We start from the raw sequence: 25,521 nt of genomic DNA on the forward strand, positions 1-25,521 counted from the left end.
TATTAACCCCTGATGTGACTGAGCCCAAGCAGCAGGCTCCTCCCCCTCGGTCTTCCTCCCAACTAATGAAGGCGGCACTGAGGCGGGACGCTCACTATCGGATGTTCTGGCAACAGGTTGTACTGGTAGCAGGGGATAGTTACCCCTATGTTATCGGTTCACTGAGTAGCACCTTCTCATCCCACCAGCATTGTTCAGCGCTGCTGCTTCTTGAAGGACTGTCAAATGCAAGATCCGTAAGTGAGGAGGATCATTCAGCATAAGGCTCATTTTTACAGGTGCAGTAAAATAACCATCTATGTGTTTGTCGTTGTTTTTTCTTTTTTTTTCTTTTTAAAAATTAAACCAAATGTGAATGAGATCTGTTTTGCTGATGAGGCATTTTACAACATTTGGGTTTGCGCAGATGGACACCTGTGGCTTTGTGATTGGATTTGGCAGCCGCCCTCTCGTGTTCGGCTTTTCCTGTTCTTGATAATGAGCTAAACAAAACAAAACAAAAAACCCAAAACAAAGCCTTTTATTGTATGCTGTCAAGCGTTTTTGTTTGTTGGGTTTCTTTTAGGGGGGTTTTATGCTCTGTGTGCGCTCACAGCGCTGATGCGCGGGCTATAATCGGATCCTTCGGCGCTGCGTAAAGAGGATATGAGAGATTATTATGGCAGGTAAAAGCTACAAATAGGCTGCGACGACGTCTCGCTGGGAGGCAGGTGCGTCGGTTGTTTATCTTGTTGCTCCGCTCGTGGTCCCAGTGGCTCGTGGAAAAGGGAGAGAGAGGGAGGGGAAAAAACACAAGACTGTGGTTTCGACGCGCACCGATACTGACTGACCGGAAAGGTGGGTGTGACGCAATTAATCCACGAGTACACAGGTGCTTGGGTTCTATTTAATGGTTAAACTTCAAAACGATTATTTGTCGTATGAGTCAAGGTTTGTGAATTAAGTGTGCCGTGGAAATACAAAGCAGCCTTTGTAGCGCTTGGAGTAGACGGACGTGGCGGAAAAGTGGGATAAGCCTCATGACAGCTCACTAAAGTTTACAAGCTGTTCTAAAATCGAGTGTTTACTTGATTTTTGTCTTAAAATAAATTGCCCCAGAAATAGTCCTGACCTCAAATTTATGCTCCAAGCTCATTTTGAGGTGTTTGCATAAACATGCGCCTTTAACGAGGGAATATTATTACCATGTTGTTGCTATTTTAGACCACAGAACTGCCCCTTTCTTCTCCCAACACACAGCCCCAAAACTAGTTCTTCTCCTGTAGATAGTTTGATGTTTTTTGGCATCAAATTATTATTTTTCTCTTAGTGTAATCGTTTTAATTTGTGCGATTTTTACATAGGCTAGTTGTATAGTGTAAATTATTTATTACAAGTTATGACCCACACAAAGCCATCCATGTGTGAATCGAGAAATACTGAGAAGATATTGCAAAACTACCAGAATAAAATCTTCTTTTTTTTTTTTTCTTTTTTTTTTTGGTGTGGTGGGGCTGGAGTGTTTTTAGGATTTGAATATCTCAGGGATGTCAGCTTACATCATAGCCCAGACTGGAGAAACTCTCCGTATCTCTCTGTTTCCTCCATGATAAATGTGTAAAACAGCAGAAAAGGGTCTGGTAGCTCATTGCAGACTCTTCTGTATTTATAATAAATATATATATTTTTTGTCTATAATAGAAAGTTTCTATAGTAGATATTGGAAAACAGGAAGTGTCATTTAATTGTTTGTCTATTGTGCAACTATTTGGTGTTGCAATAATGGCAAAAAGGGAGGCCTTTATCATAGAAAAAGCTGTAAAATTAATGAAACTACAGTTAAAAGTTCAAAATCTATCCCTTTCTTCACATTCTCCAAAGCCCTCCACTGGGCTGGATTGGAGTTTCTGCTGGGCCAATCCTGGATTCCGAGCCTTATGTTTGACACCCCTGCTCTATAATATTATTTGGTGTACTTGGATATGTGTTTGTACTGCAGATGGTGGCTGAATCCGATACAAGCCGTCTTTTGTCTGATGAATTGCAAGAATAAAGAAAGAAGCTGGAATTTTAATGTGCAGAGATTTCAGATTTCAGCCACGTCACCAAACTGTTGTATCAAAACTCATCTCCTTAACATACTTGTGAACAAAAGAAACTGTGGAATAAAAATGAAGCTGATTGGGGTGCAGGAACAGCACCGGAGGAAAATTAGAAGAGTCGGCCGAGTGAGGAGAAAGGGACCAGATATGGCTGATTGGCCAGTTTGGTGGCATTCCTGTGTCTGTTGACACAGCCAATCCTTGTGCATGAGAGAAACAGAGAGAGTATGAGAGGAGGTGAACCAGTTGTCGCCAAACAGTTCTCAGCTACTGGCTGGTTAACAACAGCTGTACAACAACTGAGCCTTTGTGTGAAGCCGAAATAGCCAAGAGAACATAAATACACCTGAGAGATTTCAGTGTGAGGGCTGAGCGCCTGGGCAATAATACAATAGGCATCTTCCCTTTAAAAAAAAAAAAAAAAACTAAGCACAGATTTTGCTCAGGCATAGGCCATTGTTTTGACACACAACATGGTCTGAAAAACTGGTTGCTTGATGTTTGATTTATCTCGCCCCATATTCCCCACTTTGTCTAACAGTTTTTCCGCATGTGTAGGCTTTATTGTTGATGCTGTCCTCAATTTCTTTTAATCTGTTCTTATTATACAAATGCAAACCACGCGCAATGCTGAAAGGGAACGTCCGGAATCCTGAGAATGGTTTTAAGGGAAGCCAGAGTCCCTTTGATCTGCTAATCTAACCTCACTGGCGGTCGAGGTCCTGCGTGTTACACTGTAGCCAGCAGTCAAGGACGGTTACATTTTAATCAAAACGAGAGGACAAATGAGATGATGGTGAGATAAAATTAACATTAGGAGCACCTAAATACATGCAGGAGAAGGCAGAGAAGGGTTTTAATATGATCACATGCAATTTCATCTTTTTCGCTTGCAATGAGAGTGAGAGGAGCGATGCTTATTCACTCGACTACAACCAGATGGGGAATGCACAGCAGGTGGATGTGTGTATGCACAACCTTGCATATTAAAGTAAACAGTCTATGCCTGAGTGGCTCTGCTCTGAAGTTTGGTGGCAGGAGAGGGGGAGCCCATTCCTCGCATAGCCCCTTGTGTTTTATGCTCCGCGGAGCCTGGACAAAGGGAGGAGTATTCACCTTCTCATGGCGTTCATCGCCGAGGTCATTTGAGCTCATCAGACTGTAAAAGGTGGACTTGGTTAGGCTGTGCTCTTAATATTATGGCTGACTGAGTCACTTAAATTTAGTCTTTAAACCCAAAGTCGAGCTGCAATTCCAACCATCCTGAGCGCTGCGATGGATCTCTTTGTCAAGTTTGTAATATACACATTATCTTTGGTTTGACATTGAAAATAAGTTTCTGCAGTCATTTAGTGTTGCACTTCTATAAATTAAAGGTTGTAGCCCTGCAGCAGGTGGTGGTGTACCCCCCTTTCGTGCTGTGACAGCTGCCATAGGCTCCAGCCCAACCACAACTCTGAATTAGAGAAGTGGAAGAAGGATGAATAGACTCATATAAAGCTGAAAGACTCTCAAAAACAGCTTCTGTTAAAGCATGCACTTTCTCATATTGAATCAAATATCATCCTTTTGTTTGACCCTCCCTGATATTCCTCTCAAATACGAAGAGGGTGGCAGAATTTTTAACTTCCGAACCAGGATTCATTTCTCCTTCTAGAAAGTTTCTTCAGATGTGCAGAACCATTACAATAACTCGCAGACAGACGTTCATAGAGACTTAATGGTTAAAACTGGTGGATTAGATCTTTAACTTGATATTAAAACTTGTGTTTTAAATAAATTGTAGTGCTAACTGACAGAGTGGGGTTGAGTAGGTCCTTGTTCCACCTTTTTTTCTAAGTTTTAAATTAAAATAAGTCATTAAGATGCTGCATTGCACTCATAATCTGAATTGGAATCAACTGAATGACCCTCTTTTTCTATCTTGTTTGTTTTGTTAACATTTGTACAGAGTGTGACTGTATAAATAAGAGGCTATAAACCTCCAGGTGTCTCATACAGAATGCCTCCTGCAGTTTTTTTCCTTCTCACAATAGACACACCCTCTGGAAAAAAGTAGGCCTCGACCTGTACAAAGAGGTGCTGAGTGCCCCAGTGGCATATTTGGCATGGCACGAATACAATACAGTTCTTGCTGAGAAGGAATTCAACTTGTAGAGCAGCAAGAGAAGATGATAGTTTCATCAAGATATACGCGCAATGTGATATTTTTGCCCAGTCATAATGACTCCACCTGGGAAGAAGCAGGCAGTGTACACATCAACAAGAAAACAGACAATGAGAATTTAATCTTCTGGTGTGTGAGAAAGATTTTAAAAATGGCGTCAGCAGTTAGTCTTCCGTGTTCATGCAAAAATAAATGTCCTTGTTACTTGTTCCACTGAATCACCTGATTTGCATTCCTGCTTTTTTTACCCCTTGTTTGCTCAGGCTGCTTGCACCAAAAACCAGGAAGTGAGCATGAGTAGCCTGTCTGCTGACAGGAAGACGCCGGTGGATCATGGCGTTCAGATACGCTTCATCAAAGACCTCCATGACACAGGCGGCGTTTATCCTGATAAATCCAGGGGAAACAACAGTGCGGTGACTCCTTCCAACAAATATGGTGTGGCAGTGAGGGTTCAGGGTATCTCTGGGCAGCCTTACGTGGTCCTGAAGGATGGAGAGAAAGGCGACTCATACGGAGTTCAGTTAAAAACCCCCACCTCCAGCTCGGGGACACCGTCACCGTACAACAGCCTTCCAAAAATTAATAAAGTTCCGAAAGAATTTTTAAATCCCTACACACCTGCTGATAACTCATCACAGTCCCCTGTTTCCCCAGCAGAGGATGAGGATGGGGAAATTTTTGGGAGCCCTCTCAAAAGACCTCCAGGGGATGGTCAAGCAGGGACACAGGGCGAGGAGGAGAATGGGATGGGCAGAGAAAAACAGGTAGAGAAGCCGAAAGCTGAACACCTACTCAAAGCGACACCTAGTGAAACAGAGAAAAACACAGACTGGACAAGTAAAGGAACATATAACGAAGCAGGACTTAAACCTGTCAAATTTAACCCCGTGGGACCAAGAGGGGTAAACCAAACTGGCTCTGGTTTCACCGGCTCTTTGGGGAGGTACAGTGATAAGAAACCAAATCCAAATTCTTTGTCACAGTCATTCCCCGAACCTCCAGCATCAACTGACGAGGAGCCTGTCCCTGTAATCGACACCAACTCCCTGGCTCCCATCAACAAGCTCATCAGTAAGTTCAACAGTGGAACACCGGGTAGCGCCCAACAGACCAGGGGGCGCTCTGGAGCGAGGCAGCGGCTCGGATTTGAAGAGCGGAAAAGGTCCACGAGTCTTGACGCTCGAAAAGTTGTTGAGCCAGAAGTTTCCCTCCCCTCTCCAACACCGAATCCCTACGCTTCACCCCAGTTTACCTCCTCCAGCATTGAGATCAAGATCCAGGCTACTCCAGCAAGTAGCAGCCTCGGAAAGAGCCCTCGATCTGTTGCCAAGGTGACAGCCTTCGAGGCTCCCAAGTCAAATTTCAAGATACCAGAGAAGTTTAATGCCAAGAGCACACCTCCAACTATAGCAAAAAAGCCTGTAAGTAATAATGATGCAGAGCCTGAGCTCTTAGCAAGAATTGAGCTGTTTGTTTTGGGTTTATTTTCTCATCTTAACTGATTCTCTCTTTGAAGGAGACACTTCCTAGAAGTCAAAGTGCAGAGATCATGGGTGGGGGAGATACTCCAATCAAGCAAACTAGCTTCAACATCCTGAAAAACAGGTAATTAAAACTACATGATACATTTAAAAAATGCTCTACTTCTATTGCTTATGTGGCTTGTTTTAACAGATCGTTCATTTAACTGTGTCATATTGTATTAAAAAATAAGGTGTAGCTCTCTAAATTAGCGAAAGGCCACAGGTAAACTTTTTTCATTCTCTGTGTCTGATGTTTCCTTTGTAGCATCGGTGACAGTGAAGGATTCCTTAAACCAAAAGTCAGCCCCATTGCTGAAACAACTGGCAGCTTAAAGGTATGACACAGCCTGGGTTATCTAACCACAGAGAGTATAAACTATATGGACTATGGACATGGCCACAGGTGTATAAAATCATGCATCTATCCATGCAGTTTGCCTTTACAAACATTTGTGAAAGAACGGGTCATTCTAAACACTCAGTGAATAATGGTGTGCTGCTGTTATAGGATATCACCACTGCACCATTGCAACAACTCAGTTTGTGAAATCTCTTCCCTCCTGGATATTCCACGATCAGCTGTGGGTGGCGTTACTAAATGAGGCTCATTGTCATAGGCGATTTGTTTTGACCACTCTCTTGTGTTCATGCTAGCTAAAGTGATTTAGCTTCATGGCCTTTGTGGGATTTTAAAATTGTAAAAAGAAAAAGAGATTTTGCAAAGTCCATCAGTTAGGTTTGCAGTGGTGAGGGGGAGGTCAGGCGGGAGTCTCTCTGGACTGTGATCTTCACAGTCGACACTGTGATGTGTAGAGAAAGTATAAAGGAGGTGGAGGTATGCGCTGGAGAGAAGAGGAATGAAAGTCAAGTCAGGATAGATGGGTGTGAATCAGATGGAGATAGATGGAAAGGAGAAGATGCAAAAAGCAGAGGCAGTAAAGGTGGATGAGTTTCAACACCTTGATCAACCATGCAAACGTACAGCGCAGAAGAGAGGTGATGAGGAGAGTGCAGGCAGGGTGGAGTGTGGAGATGAGTGTCAGGGGTAATTTGTGATGGAAGGATAGCTTCAAGAGCAGCAGATAAAGATGCTAAGAATTTTACTTTGAGTGATCCATATATATGAGATTATAAATGAGTCTATCAGCGAGACAGATGGTTTGGACATGTGATGCTGAATATTTTGGGGAAAAGATGCTGAAGATGGAGCTGCCAGGCAGGAGGAAAAGGGGACATCAAAGAGAAGATTCATGGATGTAGTGAAGATGAACATGCAGAGGGTTGGTGTGACAGAATAGGATGGTAGGGTTAGCATAAGATGATCCACTCCTAAAGGAGTGACTCCTAAAGGGAGCAGTCAGAAGAAGAAGAAGTAGGCCTTTCCTTTTATTCTAGTAATTTTTAACAGTGTTTTCATATTCATATTTCATGAACACGATGAAGTGAAACTCAAGAAATCCAACCACGTCAACAACCCTTGAATGCTTGGATAATGTTTTTATGTTTACATCGAGGTGCCAGCAGTATTTTGTGGTTTTGTTTTGGGGATGTCTAACCTACATCTCAGAAAAAGTCTATTATCTTAATCCTGAAAGTATAAAAAGACATTATTCACATATATAATTAAAGGGAATTTATTTAGCTTTTAGTGTAGATGCAGCATGTTGGTTAGACAAATTGTCATCTCTGGGACGGGAGCTGTTTCTCCCTTCATCTTGCAGTGAAGCTAGCAGATGGTTGGCAGCCTGAAGTTTCTGTTTCATTCATCTTGTCTCCTCGATCCTCTTTTGGCAGGCCAAAAAACTTGAAAAGGAGCAGGCTGACTATTCCTCTCCCCGTCTTGGTGCCATGTTTGCTGCTTTGCGCTTCTTGTTACGCCTTATTGAAACAGATTGTTCCACACTTATGAGAACACACACGCTTCCTCCTTTAAATTAGCATCTTTTTGAATAAATCTGCATACAGAAATGATTCCTTTGTGGCCTTACCTTCTCATATTACATGCCCTTGATTATGTATGATCCCTTGTTATGTACTTCTTATTGTGCTTGTGACCATGGCTGCCTGTGAATTATTTTGCCCATCTTGTCTCTTGGCAACGATGCACCTGCAGAGGAAAGCTCAGTGTGGTGAGAGCGCAGTCATTGAGAGGCATCAATAATTGAGTTGGAGTGGAACCCTGCACCAGCTCGGGGTTGGCTCGCTGGATGGGACAGAGCCTCCTCTGAGGGGTCTCGTTGTAAAAACATATCCTTTTATTGTGACGTTAACCACACTGTCCACTTTAGTATATTGCTGTGGCTTTAGTGGCTTATTCTTCTTAGCAGAAGTCATCTCAGGCTCTTCAGCAGCTACTGAAAAATCCACAAACGGCATCAAGCCGTAGGATGAAAGAGTCTCCTTTTTTTTTTTTTCAAGGCTATTTATTCTCCAGCTCTGCCTTTAAAGCAAAGTGCTGCTTTTGTCTGTATCAAACCTCAACATAAGATCAGAGCAGGGATACATGATTGTGTTTCCAGAGGGAGATATTTTTGATGCAACCAGTGTCCAGATTAAAACTGACTAATAATTAGCCTTAATAATTAGAAGTTTGTATTTTGAGCTGTATTGACTTTGTGACACTTCACTGTCAGCACCCTCGTGTCTGTGGCTTTCTCAAAGCGCTTGCGCTGTGTTTTGAGTGTTTTACTGTGGTGTTACCAGTTAATTCTTGTTAAAGGGAAACTTGTTGAGACTATACACTGACACCCTTTCATCTGTGTTGGCTTACTCGAGTCTAACATTGCTAATGTATGCTTGCTTGTTTGCGTACAGTGTGAAAACTGTTGTCTGTTTGTTGACTCACAAAGGTCACATTCACATGTTGTGACCTGCTAAACCGATGAGTGAAGATTAGATTTTATTTACATTTCTAGAGAATTTTACTTCATACTGACAGACCACGTTCAATGAAAAAGGTGAAACTACTTGTCTTCGAGGTAACTAAGTTAACAAAGCCCCTGCTACAGATTGCAATGGTAACCCGCAGTCAGGTTTAGCTTTTTGGTCTGATCACTCAAGCCGGCTAGCTTTGTCCACATGTCTTTTGTAGTGTAAACATTCATGTGCCCTGATGCTTTGCCATCACGGACGTAACAGGAAGATACACTCAGCAGCCACTTCATTATTAACACCTGTTCAGCCAGTCACATGTCAGCAACTCTGTGCATTTAGGCATGCAGACATGTTCAAGACGACCTGCTGAAATTCAAGCTGAGGATAAGAATGACTAAGAAAGGTGGTTTAAGTGACTTTGAGCTTGGCGAGGTTGCTGTTTGGCGTATTTCAGAAACTGCTGATCTGCTGGGATTTCCCCACACATGTCTCGGGTTTACAGAGAAAGAAAGAAAATATCCAGTGAGCTGCAGTTCTCTGTGTGAAAATATCTTGTTGATGCCACAGGTCATAGGAGAATGGACAGCCTGTTTCAAGCACATATCAGTGCAACAGTAACTCAAATAACCATTTGTTGCAACTAAGGTATGCACAGAAGATCATCTCTGAATACACCAAACATGAAGATGTGCTACTGCAGCAGAATACCACACCAGGTGCCACTCCTGTTAGACAGGAGCAGAAAACTGAGGCAACAATTCACCAAAACTGGACAACAATAGAGAAAAGAATGTTGCCTGGTCTGATTTCTGCTGGTAAGGTCAGAGTTTGGCATAAGCCAGCTCGTGCTGAGTGTGTAATGGTGTGGAAAATTTTGTTGGCAGACTTTGAGGCCCTTAGTGCCTGCTGAGCATAATTTAAACACCACAGTGTAATGAGTATTGTTGTTGACCATGTCCATGCCTTCATGACCACACTGCGCCATCTTTTGATGGTTGCTTCCAGCACGTCACATCTCAAACTGTTTTCTTGAATATCACAGTGAGTGCACTGTACTCAAATGGCCTCCACAGTCACCAGATCTCAATCGAATACAGCACATTTGTGATGGAACGGGAGACTCATATCATGGAAGTGAAGCAAGAAAATCTGCAGCAACTGTGTGATGTTATCACATCAATATGGACCAAAGTGTCTGAGGAATGTTTCCGGCACCTTGTTGAATCAGCGCCATGAAGAATTAAGGCAGCAAAAATAAAAACATACAGTGAGTGCACTGTACTCAATGCAGGATGTGTTTATCCATTTCGTCATCTGCCCTTTTTTTGAATCACAAATTCATTTTTCCTCCAAATGTCGACAGCTCGAATAGCCCGAACCTCCCAAACTTGCTCTTAAACACTTTCTTTCCTTTGCTGATGTTGAAATTACGAATGAATCGTTTCAACCCACAACATTAAAATAAATACAGGTCATTACATAAGAAAAAGCTGTGTAAGTACCAGCTGTAATTCTTAAAGGTTTAAAATCTGAAAAGAGAAAAATCTTTTTCTTCTACGTTGATACTTCCTGTGTTTTAGAGTCCAGAAGAATGATCTGGTCATTTAGGCAAGAAATGTATCAAGTGTGAGAAGAAAGTCTTTCTTTCTTTTACTATTATTTAACTAAATATGAACCGTTCGCTCTTTCGACCTTTCTACAATCACAGGACTACAACCTCTCAGAGGCTGAATGCCAGCTGTGAATACTGATGTGCAGTTGCATTTGAATGTTTTCAGGGACGTGAGCATTAGGACAACATCTGGCTTTCAATAATTTCTTTAAAAAAATAAAGTATTTTTTGCAAATTTGTCACACTTACATGTTTCAGATCATTAGACACATAATATTATACAAAGATAAACCAAGTAAAAACAAAATATGTTTATATAAATGTTGATTTCACTTACTTAAGGAGAAGAGTTATCCAAGCCTACCTGGCCCTGTGTGATGTAATTGTAACTGTAATAATTTTGGCCCACTACTCTTGTTTTAATTCGGCCACACTGGAGGTTTTCGAGCATGAACATCCAGCAGTTCTTTAGATGTTGTTGTGGGTTCTTGTGTTGCCTCCTGTATAAGTCATCAATACACTTTTGTAATAATTGTAATAGGCCAGCTGCTCCTGTGAAGGTTCAGCGCTGTGCTTTTTCTCTCTTTCCTCCATTTGTAGATAACGGCTCTCACCGTGGTTCACTGGAGTCACAAAGCTTTAAAAATGGCTTTGTGAGCCTTTCCAAACTGATAGATGTCACTGACTTTGTTTCTCAGCTGTTTCTTTAGATCGTGGATTTGTTGCTTTTTCGGATCTTGTAAACTACTTGATTTTGTCAGGCAGGGTCTCTTTAAGTGATTCCTTGATTCAACGGGTCTGGTAGTAATCAGACCTGGGTGTGAAATGTGAAACTGAACTCAGTTTTCCCCAAAAATTTATTAATTCATGATTTAACAAGTGGGGCAATTACTTTTTTTTTAAACGGGGCATCATTCAAAATCTCCATTTTGCTTTTACTCAGGTTAGCTTAACATAAATATTAAGATTTATCTACCACATCTTTAGGAACAAAAACAAGAAATTGGTAGATAAGTTTTATTCTATTTAGTGTTCTGAACTAAATGCAGGGTTAACATTATACATACCTCCAACACTGCTAAACTTTTGAACTGTGGACCCAGCAAGAAAGGCTCTTTTTTTTTTTTAAAGTTGTTAATACACATCATTATACAGCTGATGCAATTCATACAGAGTGCTCAGAAGAGCTTACACTTATTCCCTTATTATTTTATCCTCTTTTAATTATCTTTTTGTGAGGATAGAGAGCAATGTCCCAGAACGGGATTATCTACAGTCTGTCCTGCGGGGGACGAGAAGAAAGTGAATACAAAATATATCTTCATAATCAATGATAAGTAACAGAAATGTGAAAGAGTCCCCCAAGGAGCAGAACCGTCCGTGATCCTCGCTTTGTCTCTTTCTTCTCCGTGTGTGCGTCCTTGTAATGAGTGTGTAGGAGGATAAGAGGAGTTTCATGGGCAGGCAGGCTGCGCTTATTCCCCCTTTTTCACTGAGGAGGAGGCCTTTCCGAACGGCAGAGCGGTGTGGGCGAAGAGCGAGCTTTTTGCTGCTTCTCCGGCTCTTTTTCCCCCTGCAGCCTGTCAGAACGAGCTGCTTCTGTGGGGAGAGCGTCTGTGTTGACGATATCTGAGCGCACTGGCAGGGCTTGTTCTCCCAAAGATTTTCTGACTGTCAGAAACTAGGGCAAAGAATCCAAGCCAGAGGTTTTCTTTCAAAGGTTAAGATAATACAGAGTGCATAATGCATTGCGAGGCCGAAAGTGGCACTAGCTCCAGCCTTCCTCTTTGTGTTTGTCCCTTTGCTGTTTTCTCCTCGTCTTACCTTTAGTCTCTTCTTCTCCTTGTGTGTGTTTCATTTTCTGCAGAAGGAAGGATCTGATGGAAGCCTCAAAACAGGAAATCTTGAGAAACTTCAGGAGCAAATCAAACGCCTCAAAAAAGAACTGCAGCAAGCCCAGGAAGAGTAAGTGTGTGTGGTTTTAAAACAAAGCTCCAACTTTTTGCTTCTGTGCTGTTTTGGAGCATATTTTCACTGTTGCAGTACTGACTGCGTGTGTGTGTGTTTCAGACTGGCCGAGGAGCGTATCGCCAGAGAAATCGCAGAATCACGTCTGCACATGCTGGAAGATCAACTAGCTGAGCTTCAGGAAGAACTGAGGAGGGTTTCCGAAAACTCATCTCATTCAGACTTGATGCAGACGGTCAGGACGCTGCACAGTTACGCATGCACAAACAAACTCACCATTGCACCCACCTGAATGTGCCTTTTTTTTTTTCCTCTCTGCAGGATGTGGCCGCTCTGCAGGCCCAGCTGGCTGAGGCCACCATGCTGCGCCAGCGTCTAGAAGATACGCTACGCCAGCGAGAGCGGGAGTTGACGGCCCTGAAGGGGGCACTAAAGGAGGAGGTGGAGTGCCACGACAAAGAGATGGAGAGTCTGAGGGAGCAGTACAGCCAGGATATGGAGGACCTGAGAAAAACCATGGAGCAGTTCACACAGGTAGATGCCTCTGTTGTTTATACGCAGATACGACGTCACAAAATATAGAAGCTGGAGCTCTGATTTTTCCAAACTGATCTCCTGAAGTGCACTCCTCACAAAAAAATACACATTACACCATTTTCTTTTCCAACAAATCTTAAAATGAAATTCCTTTAGAAGATTACTCTACAGATGTCAGACTTGTTTTAGTTGCGAAAACAATTAACACTGAAACTAGAGATGAAAGCAATTAAAACTCTGCAGCTGAGAGTCATCAGGGGGCTGTCTTTAAAAAACAAATCATAAATTTGTCAGGAAATACTGGAGCTGTTTGATGTGAGGTCTGTGATCTCTGCATGATTATCAGCGTCCTTAGAAATACGTCTAAATTAAGACTTTTCCATCACCAGCTGTATGATTTTTGGCTGAATTTCTTGAGTGTAGTCTGACCTGACAAGCTCTGGAAGAGAGATTTTATTTTGGTCAGTTAAAAACTAGAAACATCACTAGAAACAAAGAGTTAATGACACACTTGTAAGTGCCAATTTAAGAACAATAGGCAAGGCAAGGCAAGTTTATTTGTATAGCACAATTCAACAACAAGGTGATTCAAAGTGCTTTACAGAGACATTAGAAACAAGAACAAATAAAAAGCATGATTTAAAATTGATTAAAACAAGCAAATAAACTAACTAACTAATTAACAAACAAACAAACAAACAAACAACAGTATATAAAATCAAAACAGATAAAATCAGAACAGTAGATAAAATCAGTAGTTAAATGTAAGTTTTGAAATTTAAGCTTAAAGTGTGGATTTGGTGCTTTATTCAAATGCAGCTGAGAACAGGTGAGTCTTCAACCTGGATTTAAATAAACTGAGTGTTTCAGCTGATCTGAGGCTTTCTGGGAGTTTGTTCCAGATATAAGGAGCATAAAAGCTGAATGCAGCTTCTCCGTGTCTGGTTCTGACTCTGGGAACTGATAAAAGACCGGATCCAGATGACCTGAGGGATCTGGATGGTTCATACTGGGTCAGGAGGTCATTGATGTATTTTGGTCCTAAACCATTCAGAGCTTTATAGGCCAGCATCAGAACTTTAAAGTCTATCCTCTGACGGACAGGCAGCCAGTGTAAAGACCTCAGAGCTGGACTGATGTGGTCCACTTTTTTGGTCAATAGGTTAACTATTAACTGTTTAAGCATTCCCCTTTTATCACAAAGTCAACCTTCTTCACAAAGATAGATGCTTCAGGCAATAAACTCTGACTGTGATGGAAACAAAAAAAACATGTGCACTCGCTTTATCAATGAGCAAAATCAGCACATTTCCGTCTGTACTTTCATAGTGAAAAATATGAAACAGTGTCCTTTTTTATTTCTATTTCATTTCTACTTTGATCTTCCTTGTGATGCTGCTTCAGTGTCACACCAAGAGACTACAGATTACAAGATAATTTGCCTCTTCCTCCCTTGAGCCCTCTGTGCCAGGTCCAGGCAATATCTGTTATGAAAATGGAGCAAGTACCTTTATGGGGGGGGGACGTGCCCCACTACTGGAGCTGCCTACAGTGGATCTAACATTTGTTGTCTTTGATTATCTGAAGGTTCAAGCTTGGCAGGCTGTCATTGAGAGTTTTTAGAGGACGATTAATAAAATCACTTTTCTTTAGTTAATGTATGACTAAAAATAGGCAGTTTGCTAATAACAACTAAGAGATTTACTGTTTTACATAATTCTCCCGCTCGTTTCGGATCCATACGACGAGGGTTAGCATTTGGGCCATGTTGACAAAGAAGGAAATAAACTCTCTGGTTACAGGAAAACCTGCAATGCAGCAATCACAGTGAAAGTTTCTCTGTTTCCGATCACTGAGTGGATTTTTTTTTTTCTTGTGACATCACAGTCATACGCAATTTCTTGGTACAATTGTCTTGGGAGAACAATCAGGTTATGCCTGTCAGGTAGTTTGTGTCCTGCATGAATTATTAAGGTGATGTTAACTTGTGCTTTGATGTTTTATCTGCCCCTCATTCACCCAGGCTTTATCTTGCCATTCGGTTTAATGCAGTCAGTGTTCAAACCAGGAGTCAGGGTATCACAAGGTCAGACTGAGCTTGGTGTGCAGAGTTAGAGAAAGAGAATTTTACTGCTTGTGATTGCAGAGTGAAACTTTTCTAGCTGAATTTTTGGTAAAGTTTCTGTTTCCACCAGCCGACTGTTTCTGGGGTGCTGCGGGGTGTGGTGAAGAGGAAATCTGAAGAATATATGTATATACAGAAATAGATCATTATGCAGATTTAGGGGAAAGTAGCAGCAGTGTCAGAATAAAAAAGTGTAACAGACAGCCGGAGAGCAGGAAGTAAGCAGACAAAGCTGGCAGTTGCTTTTGATGAGGTGATTGATTTGGCGAGCGGAGGATTAAAGCGGTTGAATCGCTGTTTACACTGACTGCACAGTACCGACCGTACAGCACCCTGTCATGTTTACCTGATATATTATGGTGATATTTCTTATGTAGTATTCTTCAGACGTGGGATGCTTGTTGTTGAAGGTGCGAGCTGAAAGATCTGTTGTTTTCTTTTTGAGTTTTTTTCTAATCCTGCGGGCTGAACATTTGTCAGAAAATTTTTTTTAAAAGAAAATGTGATAGATTTGAGTGCGTTAGTTCCTTTTGAATCACTTGCTTTAACGTGTCACGATAATGAGGAGGAAATGAATGTGAGGACCAAAAGCATTTTAAACGCTCACTTTCACATCTCTAAAATGAAACTCTGTGTGCGTTTCCGTGCGCCTCAGTCTCAGGAGCAGATCGAAGAGGAGAGGGAGAGGGTGAACGCCTCCGTGTTGACACTAGAGCAAGAGCTGGAGAGCTGGAGAGATCAGGGAGAGCAGTGGAAGACGGAGCTGGAGGCCACCACGCAGGAGCTGCAAACGACCAAAGAGGAGTTAGTATCACAAGTCCTTCTTTGACATAAATGCATATATGATCGATCACCTCAGTGAACAGCAACAAAGACATATTTGTAAACCTATTAAAAAGCATGAATATGCATGCTGGTAGAACATGTTTCAGCTTTGGTCATGCATTAGAAACACTCTGTCACTGTCACATTTCATATTTCAAATGGGGAACTGGTTCAAATCATCTGCACTGCTCACTGAAAACTTTACAACATCCTGTGAAAAGAGCTCTCTATGCCTCAGTCTAATAATATTATATTTCTCCAGAGTTATTTTTAATGCCTGCCATGTTTCACTTGGCTTTTCATTTGGCAGGAACGAGGTGAACCCCAGCAGCCAAACGTGAGAGAGAAAATTAGTCTTGCTATGTTTGGTTTGAGTAGTGTAGATTTAGCCTGGTTTCAATGAAAACTTGAGATCCACTCCCTGAAATTCACCTGTAAGGCTCCCATCAGAGTGGATTCTGTATCTGATGATGTCTGATTCGATCATTAGATCAGTGAACCCAACTTTACTAAACAACTTTCCCCTGCTCATCCTCACTATCCTCATAATTTTTCTGTTTGCTGATGAAATTCTTCTTCCTTTAAATAAATAAATAAGCAAATGATGAATTGCAGTTTCGTGTGCAATCTTAGAATCTGAGAGTTTTGTGGTTGTGCTGATTTCATAGTAACTTTTACTCCCTTGTGCTTTGTTTGTTGCTTGCGGTTGCTGTTTTTGTGCAGCGTTTTACCCGAGCTGTGTGCATATGTGTATTTCATTTATTTATTTTTTTAATGGCCTTGCTGTTTATAAAGTGACTCTCTTTCTTTTCATAGCTTGCAAAAATCTCATTTGGAAAAGGAAGACTTGGAGGGTGAGCTAAAGGATCTTCAGGATTCATTGCTTGCCAAGAAGAAACAAACGTCTGCGTCTGATGATAACCATTCTTTAGCAGAGGTAATTCAGCAAAGATTATGCTCAGTGTGTGGGTGAAATGCAGGAGCTCATCTCCTTTGTTTTACAGTATGTTTTACTCCCTCTTTTTTTTTTCCCTTTAATGTGTCGCAGCAGCAGTGTGGATGTGGGCTTTTGCTCTTTTTCTTTAAATTTTCCTGCAGACAGACATGCTCACACTCATATGCCTCTTATTAATACATTATTATGCACCCTGGCACATTCCTCTCACTCACTCACTCACACACATTATCCATCTCTGATTGCCCGTCCCTAGGAGCTTCGGTGTTGCCATAACGACCTGAAGAGGGCTCGCACCGATCTGGACAAACAAAGAGGTCAGCTGGACGAGAAAATCGAGGCACTTCAAGCTCTGAAGAAGGCGAGCGGAGAGAAAGAGGCCGCGCTTCAGTCCGAGATCAGCAAGTTGAAGGAGCAATTTCAGAAAGACAAGACTGAGCTGGAAAAGGCACTCGAGAAGGCAAAGGAGGTGAAGCATCATCTGAATTGTAGAAACGAACCAAGAGTCTTACAGCATAAAATTAAGGAATCCTGCACCATTTGATGTTTAAAAATAATGCAGATATGGAAGTTTCTCTTTAGATTTTAAAAAATAACAGGAAAAGTGTAGGCATAATGAGCATGTTCGACACAGAAAATAAAGCTTCAGTTTCTGTCTTCTCTCTGCTTTGATGCACTCCTGTCTACAGTCGTCAGCTGGTGCAGGAAGTACTGTGGTGGACCACGGCAACAACAACCTGGAGCTCCAAGAGACAAACAGTCGCCTGAGGGAAAGGCTGGCCCGCATGGTACTGCTCAAAAAGCGGCTACACTCCACAGCTGTACACACAAGCAAAATTATGTAAACACATATACTGCACAAGAACAAAAGAAGTGTCCTCCCACACAGACACTATATTCAACCAAGTGATGTGAAAAGAATTACACTAAAAAAAAAATCCCCTTTAAGCACATAAGGCTTAGAAATCCCTCTGGGATGAATTTGCTTAAGATGAGCATTGTGGATTGTGCTGTATGTTGACTGGAACAGCTGTGTATTCCAGCTGTTTAAAGAGCTGTAATCTGTGTGTGGAGCAGTCTTTCACAAATCTGTAGACAGAATCAATGCACAGCAGTTTATCAAATATGCAGACAAACTGGACTTTTTGTGCAGTCGTCACGTTAGTGCTTCAAGTGCAGAACTTCGATTTTAATTCTGCTTTAAATATGAAAGCTTTTTATTATTTGTCATTCTCCTTGTTTTGTATGCCAACCAAATTTAATAACTTATTACAAACCCAAATTATAAATTAAACACAAGGATTTATTCCTTTTTTTGGCCCAGTGCAAGTCTTGACTTGTAATACAGTTTGTTTGAGTAATAAAAAGACAATTTAGTCTATCTGCTGTGTTCATAGCTTGATATGCTCCCCAGACAAAGCTTCACTCCAGCATGCCTCGGAGCCCGGGGGACGAGGATGCCGTGGAAGCCCTGGAGGATGAGAACCGCTCCCTGAAGTCTCAGCTGGAGGAGGCCAAGAGAGGAGCCGCCCGCCTGAGCAAGGAGAGGGACGAGCTGGTCCGACGGTTGGAGGACCGAGACATGGAGAGGGAGGCGCTGAGGAGGGGCAAAAGCGAACTGGAGGAGCAGAAGAGGCAGCTGGATCGAGCGGTTGAAAAGCTTAACAAAGAGGTGTGAAAGAGTTATGGATGGTCAGATGGAGATGTCATTTTCTCGAGTCTTTCTTAATTCTGTCTCACTCTCAGGTGGAGCTGATGATGGGAGATTCTCGTCACTCGGTAACCAACCTGCAGATACAGTTTGATGAATACAGGGAACGCTCGAGGAAGGACCTGCTGGAGGCGCAGCGCAGCAGTAAGGACAGGCTGGCCGAGCTGCAGAGGGCTCAGACCAACCTGAAGACCCAGCAAGAAGAGGTGAGGAAAGATGGCTCTAGAAATGTACAGGGTGGTAGCTTCCACTGCTGCTTAGCTGACACAGTAGAGGTGGGCAGATCACTGCTATTGCTATCAGATAGATACTTTCTATCCTCTAAGTTCAGTATGTAGCAAATTATCTAGGAAATTATTGTTTGGAAATGAAAAAATACACCTCAGACATTCACTATAAAAAATGTCTCAACCTTTTCCTGTTGACTGTTACTATTTGATTTGAAGCCTACAGCACATTTAAACAACAGAAGTTGACCTAAAGTTCTTTACAGACACATTTACATTTCAAGTCTCCAAAGATTTCAGTTTCAAACGATGATTAAAAGCTGAAAGGTCTCTTTTGTTGCGTTAACTAATTATTGTGGAAAGTAAAAATCATAGTGATTTAAACCAATGATTCATCTGATAAATCACAACACACTGCTCTCTCCTACATGAGCTGCCTTAATTGGTTAAAAGTATTGGCATCTGTGTCACTATCGGTTTTGGCAATAACCTGTATAACCCTGTATTTATTTGGTATTGGATTAATACCAAAATTTACAGTATGACACGGAGCTGTGACACATGTGTAAGCAAGTAACAATGAAAGAGCTGGATTCCATCGTCTCATTGGTGGATGTGAATCTTCCCTCCCTCCAAATGGTTGATATTTTTCACGTGTTTTCATCAAACAAGTCTTGTATACACATTTTAATCTATTTAAACCTATTTGCCTCTCAGCATCCCTGCCTGACTGTCTGTCTGTTTCTGAGTGTGGACATTCAGTAATAGTAACACAGACACATTTTTGAGTCAGTTATCTGCTTCTATGTGAGGTTATACTGCAGTTCAAATTAAAACCATCACAGTTTCAAGTCTTTCAGCTACCACTCACACTTTAAAGCTGCCTTAAAACCCTGCCTTAGTGGATTTTTTCATCAAATATTGACTGCTATTTGTCTTCAGTTTTCTTAGCCAGCCTATTTATCTCCAACTTTATAGCAGCAAGTGAGTCCAGCAGTAGCAACAATCCCACTGCGGTTTCTCCAAGAACTGCATAGTCCAGTCTTAGTGTCTAATATGTTTTTGCTGAAGAGTCGCAGTTACTTATATGGGGCATAATATAGATCAAAGAATATGGAGGAAAAAATGTGGTGAGATACTGAAGCTGTTGAAACTTTAAATAGAAATTTATGGAAACATCACATTCGCAGAAGGTACATTTAAGTTTCTCACAGTGAAGAAGTGCGGATTCTAAAATGAGCAGCCATGCCCATTAAACTTTGAGGTAAGCCTGGAGGGAGTTATGAAGGCAAAAAAAAACAGAGAGAAAGGGGAAAGAAAAAATCCATGAAAATAGAAAATTTCATAAGTAATACTTTGTATCTTTTATCCAGGTTTCTCGTCTGAAGAAGGAGCTGCTGACGTGCAGTGAGGAGAGAGACAGCGCTCAGCTGGAGAGAGACCTGCTCAACAACCGCCTCAAACACTTGGAGAGCGAGTTCGAAGCAGAAAAGAGCACGCACACTGACCGTGCCCGGGAGGTCAGAGGTCTGGAGGTAAGGCTTCAAGGTCAAAGGTTATAACCCCGGAGTTATGGAGGGGATTAAGGGGTGGGTCAAAAAATGGAGATCAAGTGTTACAAGTGGTTTGGGAGTCATGCACGGGATGTCGAGGTGTCAAGTGGCTTTGAGAGAAATGTGAATATGCGTCACTACACATTTACTTACTTACGTGTGTGTGTGTGTGTGTGTGTGTGTGTGTGTGTGTGTGTGTGTGTGTGTGTGTGTGTGTGTGTGTGTGTGTGTGTGTGTGTGTGTGTGTGTGTGTGTGTGTGTGTGTGTGTGTGTGTGTTCGTGTTCACAGGATAAAATTAAAACCCTGGAGATCGAGCTGGATGAGGAGAAGAGTAATGTGGAGCTTTTGAACGATCGCATTAGCAGAAGCCGAGATCAGGTGCGACATACATTTGAATACACATGCAAATAAGCAGGAGACATTTCACTGTAATATATATTTCATAACTTAACCTGCTCACTTTATCTACATATGATTATGGGGTTTTTTTTCTCAGGTTGACCAGCTTCGTTCAGAGCTCATGCAGGAGCGTTCAGCCAGACATGACCTGGAAATGGACAAGAGTGCACTGGAGAGACAGGTGCGCACGTACACAGATCTTTAAAATGGCTTCTTACAAAATATGTGGCTTGCTAGTTGTCACACTGTCACTCTGCTTGCAGATGAAGGAACTAAAGTCTCGTGTGGCAGACATGGAGGGACAGCCTCGACCCTTGGCTGGAATCACACTTCTAGAAACCAAAATTCAAGAGTTAGAGGAGAAACTACACAGTGAAGAAAGGTATGACTAAACAGGTCATTTTTGAGCACTATTAATGACGTTCACTATGCAATCACTAAAACACTTGAGGGGGAGAATAAATGTTTTTAACTGCCAATGCATACAGAATAAAAAAAATTTTATGTCAAAGAATGACGTGGTTCATTCTGAATTTCTACGTGCAGAGAGAAGGCCACTATCCAGGCTTCTCAGAGGCGGACGGAGAGAAAGCTGAAGGAGCTAAACGCCACATTAGACCAGGAGAGGAGCCAGTACGTTGAGCAGAGAGATCAGGTAAATATGAGGATTTGCATGCTCATTCGCTTTAGTGTTTGCTTTCTTTTTTGCTTTTTGCTCTGATACTCAAACGGGATATAACCATTTAAAGAAACAGATTCACATTTAATTGCTTCCTTACATCATCACTAATCTCATCTGCACACCTCCCGACCCAAACCCAACCTCACTCGGGTGCTAAAATGCTCCCTGACCTCTCTCATCCCGCCTATATGTTACCTCAGCCTTCATAGCTGTTGTCACTCCCTTACGAACCCACACATCCAGTGATGCTGATGCCTTTAACCCCCAGCCCTACTCCTTCCTTGCATCACCTCCTCTGTCCCCCTTTAACCCCCGTCCTCTCCCTCTCCATCCCCAGTTGACGCTGCGCGTGAAAGCCTTGAAGCGTCAAGTCGACGAGAGCGAGTTAGAGGTGGAGCGCTTGGAGGGAGTCCGCCGTAAAGTTCTCAGGGACTTGGAAGAGCAGCGGGAGCTGCAGGAAGCACTGCAGGCCAAAGTGACAACGCTGGAGAGTGAATTAAAGTAGGCCTTCTCCTTCGTCACTATGAAATAATGTGGATTTCTACATGACTCGTGTGTATAAATGCTCTTTGCACTAGGTGGCACTGTGTAGTAACCAGCTGAACAGTTAGTCAGTCTAAATGGATTTTCTGTTGCTTTCTTTCTCTCAGGCGGAAGTCGCAGCAGGCACATCGCTCGACTCTGTCCTCCTCTGCTTTAAGCTCTGAGGACGAGGACGGTTTCTATGACAGCAAAATCTCCTCTGAATGAGAGTCCTGAACAAGAGCGACCCACACACCTCCAACTGCTAAATGACAGTGACCACTAGCATGACAAGACCACAAAACTTTTTTACTCTTGAGCATAAACACATTTTCTTGTATGAGGTTCGACTTGTCCCAAAGTTATGTTTCCCTTGTGTCTTTTCAACTTTAAGCTTTAAACCTGCTGTGTTGCTGAGCTTTCCAACACTGTGCAGAAAGATTATCTGAAAATTTCATGTAGCCAGCACATTCTCAAAATGTCAACAAACCACTGAAGCTGTGTCTGAAACCAAATCCAGAACACAGCTTGTGTAACTGGAGTTTTGCCATCAGCGGGTCATTTGTCGGCTGTCAAACGACAGCGAGATGACAGCAACGCAAAAGGACGACATAACAAAACAAAAGGGAGCACGACAAGTCAGAACAGCATCAAACAACAGCATCAAACAGCAAGATGTTTGAATTGAAACGGCGTGACGTGGCCATAATTTTGGCACATAACGAGCCTCGTATGTGCACAGAAATGTATTCAAGTCCTCAGTTTTGTGAAGTCATTTGCACCTCTCAGTTGGTTTTATTTTCAGTTCGGCGGTCCAGTCCAGAGGCGGGCGGCCGTGATCATTACACTGCATTTTTGAGCCTTCCGATGTGATTACGATCATGCCAGTGCTGCCACGTTTTATCATTCGCGATCTTTCGTTTCTCTTTTACATCGAGAAGAATTTACAGCTGCTGCAGATTTCTACTTACTGTGCATTAGGTTGTGTTCTCAAGAAACGTCTTTACTGTGTTTCTACAATAATTACTGTTTATTACAGCGCTAGTATCTGACATTGTGGTACCGTTTATGTTCCCATCGTACGGTAGATGTGTAGTTTCATATCACAAACCAAGAAACAAAAAGGCTTTGTTTGCTTCTGCATGTTAAGTTACTTCTTGTCAGTGTTTGAAGCTCTTAGTGTTTCTTTGTGTATCCAAAGTGATGTAATGTGTAATGTTTAGTTTTTTGTTTTACTTTGAATGTGACTATTACAGGCAACTTAATCTGAGCCTTGATTTTTACACTGGCTAGCCGAGCATACCTGAAGACAATCAAGTACACATACAGCACTTTGTAGCTTCAAAGATTAAACTTTTCCCCGTGATGCTTTTCTACTCCACCCATCGTATTTCTCATGCGGTTTCATGTGCATGTCTTCACTCAGATGCCTTAAAAACGAGACCCATATTTTTATTTTAATTGCTGCATGTGTTCTGTTTATAAGCTGCTGCTGTAATGATTTAAATAGTGTTTTATATGCTTGCCTTTGCTTGTGTCTTCCTCTATTCGTCCCCTGTTGGAAGAGAAGCAGATTTCCTACTCTTTTTTTTTTTTTTTTGCACCAGGTTGTTCTAAATGTTGCTTTTAGTCTCCTAAAAATATTTTATTGGTGTTGTTTATAACACGTTAAACATGTTACGTTTGTGACAAATTTGTTTATACTGGGGTAATTCAGTAACAATGGTGTTAAAGTTGAGATGAGTTTATTAAGCTGACATATGGTACAAAACTTTGTAAGGTTCCCAACATTTTGTGTACAATAAAATAAAGAATATGAACCTTGCTGCTTTTATTTCATAATGTAAATCTTCTACACTCTACCTATGTTTCCATATTTTTACTGCAATGATTTCAAAAGCCTGTAAACTCTGCAGGTAAAATGTTAAAAGAAAAGATACCGGAGGCATTTTAAACATTTATTACAGACATTAGAAAGATGCAGAAAATACGTCGGAGAAACATGCTAGAAAGATTTGTATTCAAATTGTAATTTGGAACCATGTGTTTGAGAGTTAAAAGATATGGCATAGCCTTTTTAAGTGGTAAAACAATAATTAGGTGCTCATAGACTTCCTGCTATCATTCCCCTTAGTCCTTTGGTTCTGCATAAGCTCTGATGAAGAGAAAATACAGACTTTATCTTGTTTTTTCTAAAATAGTATCAGGTGGACATCATCCAGAAATACTCTGTGTAGTATAAACTATTCTTTGTGATACCATCACCAAGGAACAGGGAAATATGAAAATATGGCACTAAAACAAAACTGCCGGAAGATATTTTGAGTGAACAGAATCAGGCTGCTGAGGCCTGATAATATTCTAGGATTTACAAAAACAACAAAAAACGAGTGAAACATCATAAATGGAGATACAGCATATAAGGCAAATACAAGAAAGCTGCCTAATAGAGTTCCAGCTGTGTTGAAGAATAACGGTGGCCATACCAATGATTGACTTTCAAGCTCTTTGGAATTGTACAGACCCTGTAATTGCTTTAAGTAGTCTTTGGGAATATTTCTCCAGACTTCTTGAAGGACATTCAAAGCTCTTCTTTGGATGTTGGCTGCTTAGACCAGTTATTGGCAATTATGCTTGTAATTTGACATAGCTCAGAATTTTCTTCAGCAGCCACACTTCCACTGAGACCATTTCTGATTAGGCTTCAACAGACAGTAGATGGATCAACTGAAGGCCCAGATGTATCTCTTAGATTCTGTGTCAGGTCTTTGCTTTTCCTATTTCAAGATATGACTGATATTGTTCATCAGCTGTAGATATTTTTTAGGCGTGCGGCGCCGTCTTTTGTCCCCTGCTTTTCAATGTATTCATGCTTTTAAGGACACACTGCAGACAATGCAGAGATATACCAAGGTTTTACCTAACAGCTGTTTGGGAATGACCTTGATAAATCCAATGAGATATGAGATGAGAAACAGAGATGATTCAAGACTTTTGCACAGTACTCCATATGAATATATTAGTACATCTTCAGGCCTTTAGCATTAGAAACCTCATAATACACATTTATGTTTACATTTTTTATATGCTATAATTTCTGCTGTGCTGTGTGAGGCATACTAAAGTAAGGCTTTATTGTGATTTATCTCTGTCATTTCCTCCTGTAAGGAAGTCGAGAGTTAAGGAGACACCAGCACACTACTCACACTACTAAACCATATTTATGAAAGCTGGCTGGTTGGTACCAGACTGCACTAAATGCTATTAATGTTTCATTGTTTAAACCAAACTAAGAAGCAGTGTGGACAGTTCTTCATACCCGTGTGTGCTGCATATGGGAGGAGTTAACTTCCCTACCAATAAAATGTTCCTCATTCCAAGAGAGCCACAAAATTAACCAGTTATGTAAATTTATATACAGTATCAAACATGGTAATGATGCTTATAAATTAGGATGAATTGTTTGTAAGAGACACTTGATTGTTTTCAGTGTATCAGGTATCAGTGAAACCTTGGGAAAAGTTCAAAACTTTGTCCAGCACAGCGGTAAAGGAAACACGAATTTAAATGTAAATATTTCAGGTTCAAAGGCACAGGCAGAGACTCACAGGTAAAGTAATGTTATTCTGGAACTTTGCACTTACAACGGAAACAGGAATACAAGATCAAGGCTTGCCGCTGGCCCGCTGTTCTCTCTGCAAAGCAGGTTTTAGACCACTTCCTCTTCCTCCCCAGTGAAGCAGGTCTGATGTTTAA

General features: G+C 41.5%; 1 protein-coding gene across 1 annotated transcript; it reads left to right on the forward strand.

Annotated features, from left to right (window-relative positions):
* The first annotated feature begins 101 nt into the window (after positions 1-101).
* cgnb (cingulin b) lies at positions 102-22,255 on the forward strand. Its single transcript, XM_085346014.1, has 21 exons — positions 102-236; positions 4,512-5,672; positions 5,768-5,856; positions 6,040-6,109; positions 12,128-12,225; positions 12,331-12,463; positions 12,550-12,762; positions 15,546-15,694; positions 16,026-16,052; positions 16,532-16,652; positions 16,927-17,139; positions 17,360-17,458; positions 18,085-18,342; positions 18,417-18,587; positions 19,982-20,143; positions 20,451-20,540; positions 20,659-20,742; positions 20,825-20,943; positions 21,108-21,216; positions 21,581-21,744; positions 21,894-22,255. The coding sequence occupies exons 1-21, from the start codon at positions 102-104 to the stop codon at positions 21,991-21,993; spliced, it is 3,765 nt and encodes a 1,254-aa protein (XP_085202140.1). The 3' UTR covers positions 21,994-22,255.
* The last annotated feature ends 3,266 nt before the right edge of the window (positions 22,256-25,521 follow it).

This window comes from Diplotaxodon limnothrissa, linkage group LG22 (assembly GCF_057381915.1).
Source record: "Diplotaxodon limnothrissa isolate DT_005_m linkage group LG22, D_limnothrissa_male_GT1.1, whole genome shotgun sequence".
In the NCBI taxonomy this organism is placed as follows: Eukaryota; Metazoa; Chordata; class Actinopteri; order Cichliformes; family Cichlidae; genus Diplotaxodon; species Diplotaxodon limnothrissa.

Coding starts and splice junctions, on each gene's coding strand:
- cgnb (XM_085346014.1), top strand. CDS start 102: ATGTTCTGGCAACAGGTTGTACTGGTAGCAGGGGATAGTTACCCCTAT. Junction 16,053..16,531: donor GTGAACCCCAGCAGCCAAAC/GTGAGAGAGAAA, acceptor TTCTTTTCATAG/CTTGCAAAAATCTCATTTGG. Junction 20,944..21,107: donor AAACTACACAGTGAAGAAAG/GTATGACTAAAC, acceptor TTCTACGTGCAG/AGAGAAGGCCACTATCCAGG.